Raw genomic sequence first — 14156 nt, forward strand, 5'->3', positions numbered from 1 at the left:
CGCCATGTCCTAGCAACACGGTGTGGCCAAGGTCGCCGCTCGCCCCTATGATAGCGGCTGTTCTGGGGCGCCTTCATATGACGTCCTCCCAAAATGAGAGCCGCAACGTCCCTCCATCAATTGACAGTGGGCGGGTGGCAAGCGGCTAGAGATGGTTGTGCATAAACCTCCCAGTAAATCAGCAGTTTTTGAAATACTCAGACCAGCCGGTTTGGCACCAAAAAGCATGCCACATTCAAAGTCACTTAAATCCCCTTTCTTCCCCATTTTGATGTTCAGTTTGAACTTCAGCAAGTCGTCTTCATCACGTTTAGATGCCTAAATGCATCGAGTTGCTGCCATGTGATTGGCTGACAAGCAATTGAACAGGTGTACCTAATAAAGTGGCCGGTGAGTGGATGTGTATATTGCTGTACACATGAACTAAGTTCACTGTATGCAGAGCTCTTATTTATACAATACACATGCAAGCTAGGATATTGATGATGATCCAGAATCCTTTCTTCTATGCTTTCATACTAAACAGAGGTGTTTCTCTCTCTGACTAATACACAAAACAAATGATCAGGTTACACTTGTTCGACTCGCCTTAGATACTGGTTGCTCTGTAACACACACAAGGAAACTGCGCAGAGGAACAGGCATCAGAATGAATATTTAATGCAGCATCTAGATGCTCTAGGCTTTACGTCTTCAGTCGCACTACAGGTAGGTGCAATTTACTGAACCTTAGTTGGCTTTTTGTAGATATTTTTCATGTAGCTGAATATGATAGGATACAGAATGTACATAAATAGGTAGGTCTCCATGCAGTGAGCCGTACCCATGGGCATGTTCATTTCTTCTGTAAGTGATGCCGTTGTGTATTACTTGCATTACTCAGCTTTTACTGATTAGGGAATGAGAAATGAGGAGCAATTTTTTTTACGGATGAGTCATTATAGTGTGCCATTATCAGGCTTATTCACATCGATGAATGAGTAGCGCTGCATTTGTTATCTATACCTTATCAAAGTTGAAAACTGGATAACAATTTCCAGAACATCAGATCAGTTTTTTGTATAGTGAGTCTTTTTATTTGCAATATATGCATCAAATATATATATTTCTATTGCCTCTGGGTTCCTCAGTATATATCCAAATGAAGGCTGACAGTGTTTAAGTATTGTATGGGGGTTATACAGATGTATTGGAAGGAGCAAAGATGATGGGTGAACTGTCGCAAATCATGGATACTAATGCCCCATACACAAGGTCAGACATTCGCTTTTTTTCGACGGATTTTGGCCGAAACTTGTGTTGCATACATACGGTCACACAAAGTTGTCGGAAAATCCAATGGTTCTGAATGAGGTGACTTCAAACACGTAGGTTGGGACTATAAACGGGCCAGTAGCCAATAGCTTTAGTCTCTTAGTTTATTCTGAGCATGTGTGGCACTTTGTCCATCGGAATTGTCTACCCACGATCGGAATTTACGCGATCGGATTTTGTTGTGGGAAAATTTTAGACCCTGCTCTCATACTTTGTGCGTCGGAAAATCCGACGGAAAAAGTCAGATGGAGCCCACACACTGTCGGATTTTCTGACAACATAATCCGATAGCACATTTTCCCACGGAAAATCCGACCATGTGTATGGGGCATAAACTTCAGTTTTATTATAGTCAGATCAGTAAAAGATGAATTCTGATCAGATTACTTATTTGCTCATTTTACATTGTCCCCTGCCTTATGTCCCATACACACGATCCAAAAAATCGGACAGCAGATCGCCTGTTTCTTGCTAGTCGCATATCAGAAATAGAGAGGTTACTAAAGTGCCAAAAATTCTCGTACGACAGAATAAAAAAAATCGGAAGTGATGTCATGTGTTGTAATGTATTTCTATTGTATTTTCGGACAACAACTGTACTGATTAAACGAAAATGGTACCAACAGTTATCGTACGAGAAAATTTTTTGCGTTTGACTGATTGGATAATATTGAGTGAACTGTTGTGATCGGCTCTCGAAACCTGTGTACTAAGGATCAGATTGTACGATTGTTTCGAAAGCTGTATTTTTCATCGGATTTTCAGATCGTGTGTACAGACCATTATTGAATATATCCATGTTTATGCATCCACTGGTTACTTATGGGGTTATTTCAAAAGGCAAATGCAGAGACTCATAGTAGTTAAAATATACAACATGTATACAGTATACAAGTGTGTGTATATATATATATATATATATATATATATATATATATATATATATATATATATATATATATATATATATATATTGTTTTGTTTTTTTTGTTTTGTTTTTTATTCTGTAATATGAAATCTGCCTGACTGTTCTTGGTTCTCCTACCATGCATGTGATCATTGCTCTTTATATTGCTATTTTGAATAAACCCTACACTCAAATGAAGCACAAGTCAAAGAAATAGTGACAGCATAAAGCAAAACAGCTGTGTTATTTCCTTTTTGTAAAGTAAAATTTTTTAAAATTATTTCTATATTGTCCATTTTAAGGAAGTGTACAAGAATATTTAGACATATTACACTATAAGATTGCATACAATATAGCTTCTAAATAAAAGTATGCTGTATGGTATTATGCTACAGTCCAAAAACTCCTACTACACTTTGTATAATATACACACAGAAAACCAAGAAACAGCTTTCTTCTAATAACAAGGGTAAACAATATATATAGTAAGTGAGAAATTTATCAATGCAAATACTGATAGGCTAGGATTACATTTTTGCGAGTCAGGAACACACGTGCTTTCCTGATCCACAGGCAAATGTGCTACTCTTGCATCAACAAGCGCAGCACATTTTTGCTCGCATCAAATTGCACTGCGTCGCAAGCACAATGCGCATCGCTGTCGCACTTTTTTTAAAAAAAGTCAGGGATTTCTTTTCTTTCCTTTCTACAGGTAGGGAAGCCCATTAAAATGAATAGGCACAACACAAGTTTCAATAATGTGAACCTAACCTTTACATACATGACAGTGTAAAAACAAAAGAACGACTCGCTACACTGGGTAGGGGTAACCATGGAACAGTAAAGATATCAGCCATGTGAATCCTGAATGTAAAATACCAGCAGTAGGTCAGTAAACACTATCATAACTTGCAGATCAATTTCTTGTTATAGTTACCGTATATGCTAAGGAATGCGTTATTGCCAAAGAAATATTGCAAAAGAAAATTCGGAGTTATTTAATTAATTCTTTCCAGCTATTTTCAGTTTCTCTTTAGCAGCTGATATTTTTAAATGCAACTTCTGAAATAGTACAAAATAGCTGATTTTCCTGACCCGATAACACAGAAAAAAAGAAAGATTTAAAAACTCCAGAAGAGGAAGGTAAATGAATAAATATTTGAGCCTTATTCTTTTGTATTTTACTGTTATCAGCTGTTAGCAGAGTGATATGGGAGAAATTGATTTTGCAGAAAAGCGACTGATTTCACCATCGGCAAAATTTTAAAGAAGCTCTGAGATTTGCGTGAAAAAAAAAATTGACTCTTTTTTTATTTTATTTATATTTATTCAGCAGGTGTGGAAAGTTTTTTTTTTTAAATATGCGTTTTTTCTTTAATTTTAAAACTTACTGTAATTTCACCTTCCTTTATTGACTCCAAAGCATTTCTCCAAACTGGCAAAACTAAAAATCTAAATTTTTATGCTGTTTTAGCAAAAAGTTAATTATGGAAACAAAGTTCTGAAATAGATAATATAGAGTATACACCCTATACGTGTGATCTTCAGCACCACAGTGTTTAAAATATGTCCTTTTACCTGGGACTGTCCGGATCCCCATCCCTTATTTAATGCTCTTGCAAATGCATGTTTAACAGCAGCTTTAATCTGAAGATATCCCTCATTCTTAGCTCAGCAGTAGTTTCCCTAGTAAGCCTATTCCAACTCAGTTGTGCCCCTGCATGCACCACTGCACTCCCATACATAACTTAACAGCAGAAGGTCCCTTAAAGTGAATGTAAACAATCACCTTGTAAAAAAAAAAAACATTCCATTTAAAATAGAAATGAAAGGCAAAACATTTTTGTATAGATATAAAAAAAGATTATAAATACCTTTTTTTCCCTTTTTTATAAGTGATCATCTTCCCTCTGTTCTCAGCTGCATAAGAGCTGGGGGAGGAGAAGCAGCAGCACACTGAGCTTGTCAATTAATAGCTGTGCAGCGGAGGCGTGTCAGGACAAGTCTGGTCATTGGAGGAGAGCAGGCTGAGTTCCCAGCATAGCTAGAGAACTGATCACGCTGTGCTATCCTGCTTGGGGTGGTCAGTATTTATTAGGAAAGCAAGATGACTGACAGGAACACCAGGGATTTCACATAAAGGAAGCAATACAAAAAGAACAGGATACTTTCTCATATAACTACATGGTACAGCAGGCACAGAAATATGAAGCGTTGGGGTAACAAATGCTTTAAATAAAGAAATATCAGACTCACAAGCCCAGTTAGCGCTTTTTGAGCTGCTTTGTGTTTTAAGCCTTCCAGACTTCTGCCTCCAGTAAATATAAGAACCAACTGGGTGTTTTTTAAATACAGCAGAGCAAAGCAGTGATGTGCATAGTGTAGTAACTCATAGAAACCGGAACTCAAAGACATTTTAGCTGATCATACTCCAGCAAACTGACATTTAAAGAGGAAGTAAAGGCAATTTTATTTATTTTTTTAAAGCACACCCTGTAAGGCAAAGGCATAATGAGCTAGTATCCATAGCCGACACTCGCGGCATACTGCCGCGATCTGCGGCCTGCCCAGTGCGCCTGCACGCCGCTGTCTATGGCGCATGCGCCGTAGACAGCGGTGGCTGTCTTTGGGTAAATATCTCCTAAACTGTATAGGTTTAGGAGATATCTCTTGGACCTACAGGTAAGCCTTAATCTAGGCTTACCTGTAGGTCAAAGTTGGTTGTAAGGGTTTACAACCACTTTAATTGGCTGCTATAGGTTACCTACACTTGGTAAAATAAGTATTGAACATGTCGCCATTTTTCTAGGTAAATATATTTCTGAAGGTGCTATTGACATGACATTTTCACCACATGTCGGTAACAACCCATGCAATCCACACATACAAAGAAAACAAATAAGTTCAGAAATTACTTTAAGTTGTTTGTAATAAAATGGAATGACACAGGAATGACACAGGAAAAAAGTATTGAATATACCAACTGAAATTGATTTAATACTTCGTACAAAATCCTTTGTGGGTAAAGACAGCCTCAAGATGCCTCCTGTATGGAAAAACTAGTAGCATGCATTGCTCAGGTGTAATTTTAGCCCATTCTTCCACACAAACAGTCTTCAAATCTTGAAAGTTCCATGGGCCTCTTCTATGAACTCTGATCTTCAGTTCTTTCCATAGATTTTCTATTGGCTTAAAGTCAGGTGATCATTGTCTTGAAATTGAAATTTCCACCTTCATTTCATCTTTATCATCCTGGCAGATGGCAGCAGATATTTATCATGAATGCCTTCGTACATTTTTCCACTCAGCCTTCCTTCAATGGCATGAAATTTGCCAGTACCGTATGATGAAAAACAGCCCCACACCATGATGTTCCCACCTCCAAACTTCACTGTTGATATGTTGTTTTTGGGGTAATGTACACTGCCATTTGACCTTCAAACATGGTGTGCATTATGGCATTCAAAGAGTTCAATTTTGGTCTTATCTGACCAGAATATATTCTCCCACTATTTCACAGGCTTGTGTAAATGTATAGCAAACTTTAAACGAGCTTCAAAGCACTTTTTCTTCAGCAATGGAGTCTTGCGTGGTGAGTTTGCATGCAGGCCATGGCAATTGAGTGCATTACTTGTTGTTTTCTTTGAAACAATTGTACCTGCTAATTGCAGGTCTTTCTGAAGCTCTCCACAAGTGGTCCTTGAATCTTGGACAACTCTGATAATTCTTTTCACTCCTATGCTAGAAATTTTGTGAGGAGCACCTGGTCGTGGCCGGTTTATGGTGAAATTATGTTCTTTCCCCTTTCGGATTATGGCCCCAACGGTGCTCACTGGAACAATCAGGAGTTTAGAAATCCTTCTGTAACCAAAGCCATCAGTATGTTTTGCAACAATAAGATTGCAACGGTTCTGAGAGATCTCTTTGCTTTTACCCATCATGAAATGTTTCTTGTGTGTATCTTTGGTAAAAAGACACCATTTTACAGTCCATCAGTTGGAACTGAACCAGCTGATATTAATTTGCACTGAGAAGGGGCAGGATTGCTTTCTAATTACTGATAGATTTCAGCTAGTGTTTTGGCTTGCCATGCCTTATTGCACCTAATTTTCTTCATGTGTTCAATACCTTTTCCCTTTGTCATTCCATTTTATTAAAAATAAATATGTAAAGGATGCAAAGGAAACAATTAAAACAATTATAATATACAATGTGTATCTGATTAATAAAGTGTACAATAAAATAAACCTTAAAAATGTCCATAATCATATGTGAACAAATCTTCTTGTGTATGCTCCAGCACCATGAAAAATAAAGTGCACATGTGCTTCAGTAAACTTGCTTAAAGTGCTTCACCCGAAGCGAAAACAAAATGCGCTCACCAGATCGCTTCGGCCACAGAGTAGAATTCACAAGAAGATTTGTTCACATATGATTTTTATGGACATGTTTGATGGTTTATTTTATTGTGCACTTTATTAATCAGATACAAATTGTCTATTATTAATTTTTGAGTTGTTTCCTTTGCGTCCTTTACATATTTATTTTTGCATTGTTATTCATTTTTCACTAATTTTAGGTGCAGTATTGGTATACAATCAACAAATAGTTTTTTGTATTTTGGCGCCAATACCCAACACCCCCCCCCCCCCCCCTATTCCATTTTTATTACACATAACTTAATTGCTGAACTTATTTGTTTCTTTATATGTATGAATTGCATGGGTTGTCACCAACATGTGGTGAAAATTATATTTACCTAGAAAAAGGGTGACATGTTCAATACTTATTTTCCACACTACTCCAAAATCTTCACTTTGAGGCTCATTGGGATCCTACTGCAGAAGTCTGTTTTTTTGTGCACATGCAGGAGAATCTTTATTCATTCCTATAGAGAAGATGTGTACCATGCATTCCAATGGTGGATGACCTGTTTATAGGTATAAATGGAGATTCTTCTCCAAGTTGAGGACTTCTTTGAGTGGAAGACTGCAGAGAAACAAGTGCAGTGGTGACTGGACTGCACCCACTGGACCATCAATGATCTTGGAGGTAATTAATATATTCTGAGGGGTTGATGGGAAGAAAGGTAATTTAAATAACAAAGCTAAAAGTACAACCAACTATGCTAAAAGCTCAATTTTGAGGATTTCTGTTAAACATATTTCTCTTTTATTTTACAGACATCGTCCGTGCAAAGACATGAGCTGGTCTTTTTTAAGAGACATTTTAAGCGGTGTCACCAAATACTCAACTAGTATTGGAAGGGTCTGGCTGTCAGTTGTCTTCATATTTCGACTTCTGGTGTATGTGGTTGCTGCAGAAAATGTTTGGAAAGATGAGCAAAAGGAGTTTGAATGCAACATCCGACAGCCGGGGTGTGAAAATGTCTGCTTCGATTACTTCTACCCCATCTCACAAGTCAGACTGTGGGCTCTTCAGCTAATAATGGTGTCTACACCCTCACTTCTTGTGGTTCTCCATGTGGCATATCGGGAAAGCAGAGAGAAGAGGCACAACAAAAAGCTCTACGAGAACCCAGGAAGCATGGATGGTGGCTTATGGTGTACATATGTCATCAGTCTTCTATTTAAAACAGTGTTTGAGTTTGGTTTCCTGATACTTTTCTATAAGTTATATGGTGGATTTAGTGTTCCACGGATGGTGAAGTGTGATATGGAACCTTGCCCCAATCTCGTTGACTGTTACATCTCCAAACCTACAGAGAAAAAGATTTTCCTCTATTTTGTAGTACTTACTTCAGGACTCTGTATTATACTTAATATCACCGAGCTGATATACCTCATCTTTAAATATTTTTCAAAATGCTGTTTGAAAAAATATGCGCAGAGACTGACTACATCACAGTGTGACTGTAAGAACCATCACCATATCAATGATCAGGAAAGTACATCTCACTTACAGCCAACATCTAATGATTCTGAGCAATAGCCTACAATCGCATGAAATGTATGTAAGTCGATATAGACTATAACAAGGTCACTCAGAATTTCTACAAGCTTTTCAAACATAACTTATTTTTATTAGGAAGAAGCTTAAAACTGAAGTGTAGACAAAAACTTTAATAAGCACTGAAACTGATAACATCTTGTATTCTTTGCAAAGGATACAAGGCTTTCTATGATCGGACAAGGGGAGCATGAACAATCTCACATAACCTAACCATAATCACAGAATGCTTTGTATTCTTTTAAAAGATTACAAGGCAAGTGACCTGCTTTGATCACTGTGCTCCAGCTATCAATTCCACCATCAGAACTTCGGCGGTTACATCACCATCACCACCAAAAGTACAATTTTTCAGGAAACCACCACTGGAGCACACATCATTACAGCTACCTTACTACCTAGCTATAGCTCAGTGATGGCGAACCTTGGCACTCCAGATGTTTTGGAACTACAATTCCCAGGATACTCATCTACACTGCAGAGTGCATGAGCATCATGGGAAATGTAGTTCCAAAACATTTGGGGTGCCAAGGTTCACCATCACTGCTATAGCTAATGCCCTAATTCATTCTTTGCCACACTTCAGTTTTAATAAAATGTATGCAATTTATTTTTTGTGCAGCACTTATACATCCAGAGCAGAGCTGAAAATATTTGCAGTATACTGTATGTACATTTCAATAGAACAATGGAAAATAGATTGGCAGATCTTGGGGGGGGGGGGGGTTGCAATAAAGTGGAATGGGCTGGAAGAAGACTCCGCAATGAAGGCATTTAATGTAGAAGACCTAACTTTATGTGCACCTACACTTATGCCCCGTACACATTATCGGTCTTTGCGACAACAAAACTGTGGATTTTTGTTCAAAGGTTGTTGGCTCAAACTTGTCTTGCATACACATGGTCACACAAATGTTGGCCAACAATTACGAACGTAGTGACGTACAAGACGTATGGCGAGCTAATAAAAAGCAAGTTCAATAGTCATGTGCCACCATTTGGGCTCCTTCTGCTAATGTTGTGTTTGGTTAGCATTGATTTCGAGCATGCATGGACTTTTGTGTGACAGACTTGTGTACACACAAGGAAAGTCTGACAACAAAATTTGTTGGCAGAAAATTTGAGAACCTGCTAGCCAACATTTGTTGGCGGAAAGTCCGACAACAAATTTTCGATGGAGCATACACACAGTCGGAATTTCCGCCAACAAGCTCACATCCAACATTTGTTGTCAGAAAATCTGATCGTGTGTACGGGGCATTACAGTTTTGTCTAAAGTTGGGTACACACTTTCGGTCAGTGTGTATAGCAGTTTATCTAACCACCGGCTTTTGTGAAACGGACATCCTGGAAAATCAGCATCCAATCAGTGCTTGTAGCTAATGGCTGCGAGAGCTGATCAGTGTATTCTGGTGGGGAAATCCCCCTGTCAGAAGACATTAGTACACAGAGGGGAGAGTGCCACACCAACATTGCTTGTATTGGTACAGTGATCTGTCAGGTTTTATTTTAGTTTATGTAAGACAAAAACAATTCCATAGCTCAACTCACCAACCAGTCTGCTGACCCATCAAATTAACCTGTCTAACCGTCTGTTAAAAGCAGGGGTTTAGCTAGCACACATTTGCAAACCCTGTGTTGCTTGCAGTCCTAACACTACAAATTTATAAGTGTCTCCACAGCGGAAGCACATGCATGGAATGGATAGATGTGGGACAGGTGAGCCTGCTGGAGGCTGCCCAAGCCCACTTAAAGGAACAGGAGCACACTGGACACCCAGCAAGAGCACAATGACAGCGAAGGTGCCCAGTGTGTCCCCGGACTATATATATGAACAGTAACAAAAAACTGGGCACCACCCACACCCATAACTGGCCTTCACAGTAAGGAGCACATGAAGGGCATACATATGTAAGACATAAACAATTCCATAGCTCAACTCACCAACCAGTCTGCTAACTAACCAAATTAACCGCCTGCTAAAAACAGGGGTTTAGTTAGCACACATTTGCAATCACATGTGAAAGCTGCAAGGCCTCGCCTCATTATTTTAGTTTAACCCGCTGGGTTGAACGAAAAATTTTTGCAGTGTGTACCCAGCTTTGGGCTGGGCTCACACATATGTGAATTGAATGCGGCTTACACCACATCTTATTCACAGAACATTTGAAAACATGTTCATTTCAATGGGTCTGGTTATGTGAACATAACCGCACTCCACATTACACAAAAAAGTGTGTGTTTTCTAGGCAGTGCAGTGTGAATTGCAGGCACATAATCTTCCATGGGAACGTATCTGATTCGCAGGTGTGTTCCGTTGTCAACAAGAATTCTCTCCCCCTCCTCCTACACTTCCTCTATCTCCCTGGTCAGCTGATCCACAGCTACAACAGACAGAAAGGAACTGGATAAATCATTTTTATCTTCGCAGGGAAACCAGAGCTGCAATTCGCACTGGACTAGTGTGAACCCAGCCTTAGTCATTCCCATAAATACCTGTTGAGCCTTCCAGTGAAATCCACCTAATGCAGCTTCCTGTGATGACATGAAAACAATGCAGCACTGCTCCTGCGTTCAGGGCAGAGCTGCCACTCATGTAGGCAGTTCTGGCTTGCACTACAGTGGGATGGATACAGGTTGCAGGGGACGTGGCTATCAGGCATTGTCACTGCTTTTTGACAAGCCAGCAGTTTGTTAATTAGAACCTGACCAGTCCTACTCTTGCCTGCTGTTCTCTGGATTGACAGCACTGCCTCTGTTGCTAACATTCTCCCACTGTGAGCAGCAGTGTCTGCAAAGGGGTGTGTCTAAGACATTAAAGCGGTAGTAAACTAAATTTTTATTTAACCCTGTAAGACAATGGCATAATGTGCTAGTATGCATTGCATGCACGACTGTAGATACATTTAGTGATCCCTGCTGGTTAAAGGGGTTGTAAACCCTCGTGTTTTTTCTGCATTAAGGTGAAAAAAATTCTATCAATGACTGGCCCCCCAGCCCCCCGGGCACCGGGGCCGAGTTCTGCATTCTGCGTCTATGTACACAAATGCTGGACTCGGGAGCGTGCCCGCTAAATAACCCCCTGGGAGCCCACTTCTCCTAGGGGGTTATATGATGCAGGGAGGAGCTGATAGCGCCGCCAGGGGACCCCAGTAGAGGAGGATCGGGGCCACTTTGTGCAAAAGAAACTGCACATTGGAGATAAGTATGGCATGTTTGTTATTTTTTTTAAAAACAAGCCTTTACAATCACTTTAAGAAGTATACAGAGAGTTGTAGTAGGAGTCACAAGGGCCATTAAAAACCCTAGGCCCCGCATGGGATTTATTTTACTTGAAAATATATAAATATACTATTAAAATTAGATATTTATTTAGTAAATGTTGTTATCTTATTAAACTGGAACTCCAGCCAAGACCTTTAAGGGAATGATTAGAACCTCTCTGTGGTTTTGAATGCTGTCTGTTCCCCACAAATCAGCAAGCGAGTAGAAATCTCTCCATCATTGACAGTAGTGACGGATATAAAAAACCATGTCAGAAACCATGACACATTTGGGAAATTGTGTTCACTTCCTGCCACAGTGCCTGCAGGAGGAAGTGAAATAAAATCTTCCTATGGCAACACAGCCAATAACAAAAACATGATAAAGATTCTAACCCTACTATAGTCTGTTTAAAAACTTTTGGCTGGCGTTTCACCTTAAAGAAGATCGGATCAGAACTGACTGTGTTATTTTAAATACATAAAGAATATGCAAGTAAATAGCAAATATATATTTTACTGACTGTTGCATGTATACATACACGTTTCATTTGATGTTGTCTAATATCTAAAGCCTATTATTTATACTTAGTTAAAAAAAGTTAGCCCTTTTCACATCTGCGTATTATCTACCAGATGGTTATGTTGCTTTCATTGCTGACAGACCAATACTAAGTTTGTCATCCCTAAAACACTATCCCTCCTTCTATTCTGGCCAAAACTCCTTGAATAGCTGGGAGAAAGTACAAGGAAAGCCATGAAGAATGGGAAGCAATGAAAGCCTACCTGTACTTCTAGTTGCTACATTAAATGTATCATTTTATAATGATAAAAATGTTTTTGAATGTTTTTTTGTGTTGTTTTTGTACTATTTTGTCAATTAAAGTTTACATTGTTTCAAAGGTTTATCTTTAAATGTTAACTGTATTTTTGAAATGCTTTTGATCTTTTATTAAAGCAGAATTCCACAAATTTTATGGACTTTATGGAATCCCCCTGGCGCATTCTTTTACCAATGCAAATGCGTGCTTTTTTTTTCTAAATGTAAATACCTTTTAGAATATTTTTTCTCCTTCACTTCCTGCATTCCCCATCTAGGAGATAACATCACTAGGCAATTTGCAAAGGGTTCCTGGGATAATGGCATCATGTATCCCAGGAGCTCTTGCGAATTGTCTACTGCCGAAATCTCACGTTGGCGTCAGGAAGAAGGAGAGCTGCGCAGAGGCAATACTGCGCATTCGCAAGATTGTGAGGTGCATGCTGGGTAGCCAGCTGCTAAAATGGAACCTGCCTGTGCCTGAGATCTGTAAGTAAAAACTATTTTAAAGAAAGTAAAAGTGCAACACATATGACATGTTGTATGACATGTACATGTTTGGACAAATACAGAGCAGGCTTTAAAAAAAAGTGTTTGGGGGACTGGAACTCCGCTTTAAAGTGTAACTAAAAGCAAAACTTTTTTTTCCATTTTGGATAGAGTAAGGGAGGGTTATAACACCCCCCTCAGTTTTTTTGACCCATTGTGGAGATTTCCTTCAACTTCCTGACCCATAGCTAAAAGAGAGCATGAGAGGAAATCTCTCCCAAGTGAAGAAATCCTGGTGTGTCCCCATTGGAAGATTTCCCTTCTATGAGTGTTCTGATATCAACCTAAAATGTGGGATTTTCTTTTACTCTCAAGTTTGATGATCAAGGTAAATAGGACAAATAGAGAGGGTAAATCTCACTAATGGGGGCACAGACATCAATATAAAAACTGACAGCTGTTCTACTCCATCTCTACTCTATCCAAAACTTCAAAAATAGATTAGCCTTTAGTTTCACTTCAAGGTCGAAAGGCAACAAGTAGCCTTGCGAATGTAACCTGTAACCATCTGTACCATGTTTGTTTCAGGTTCAGGCAACTGCAAACAATGCTTTGTTTCCATTCAGTCTGTCTGCATTTTGTACTTACCCAAATATACTGTGGAGAGCAACATGTCTTCAAATGTCTCAAAACCCAAAAACATATTTTTATAAAGTTCAGCTTAAGAATCCTGCATTAAAACTGAACTTAAGCTTGCCTTTCATGTGGCTTTGCCAGCCCCTCCATCACCGCCATTATGGTGCGTGTGCAGATGTGCCAATGGACTCTGCTTGGCCTACGGGTCCTGGTAAAGCTAAGTGGTACATCTGTGCACACTTGGGTGATTTTTTTATGCACATGTAAAGACTTTTTGGTTTGGGACTACGTTAATAACCATCTATAAACATACCCTGAATGTGCACAGGTGATCGGGGAAACCAACACATGCGCACATGTGCTACAGGGCTCTCTCGAGACCTGAAGTTCTGCATATGTGCAGAGGGTGGGCAGAAAAAAAAACACAGAATTCTCTCCTAGGTGAGAAACCCTGCAGTGTTGCTTTACAGCAGAAATACAGAAGTTTGTAAAAAAAAAACAAATGAAATAATGTCGGATTGTAAGGGAGGGATGGGGGAGGAGGCAGGGCAGCACAACATGACCTTTGGGTAAAGGTCGGCTTTAATTTCCATTTGCAGACTAGGCACATTTTTAGCAAGTGGAGGAATTACCCTTTGACCTTGCCAGAAATGCAGTGTTCTTGCCAGTTCATGTGAGCATAGAAAAAGTAGCACCTTATCGTTTTTGTGGAAACTATTAGTTCCATCAATCCACCAATGGTTAGAAAGCTGGGGGA

At 39.3% G+C, this 14156-nt stretch overlaps 1 protein-coding gene across 1 annotated transcript; it reads left to right on the top strand.

Moving 5' to 3' along the window:
• The first annotated feature begins 513 nt into the window (after positions 1 to 513).
• On the top strand, positions 514 to 12435 carry GJB7 (gap junction protein beta 7). The gene is made up of 2 exons (XM_077487285.1): positions 514 to 708; positions 7405 to 12435. Exon 2 carries the CDS (start codon positions 7424 to 7426, stop codon positions 8171 to 8173), a length of 750 nt encoding a protein of 249 aa, XP_077343411.1. The 5' UTR covers positions 514 to 708; positions 7405 to 7423; the 3' UTR covers positions 8174 to 12435.
• Positions 12436 to 14156: the final 1721 nt, after the last annotated feature.

Source organism: Lithobates pipiens, unplaced genomic scaffold (genome assembly GCF_037356315.1).
Source record: "Lithobates pipiens isolate NorthernLeopardFrog02 unplaced genomic scaffold, aLitPip1_a1.2 Scaffold_18, whole genome shotgun sequence".
NCBI classification, from domain to species: domain Eukaryota; kingdom Metazoa; phylum Chordata; class Amphibia; order Anura; family Ranidae; genus Lithobates; species Lithobates pipiens.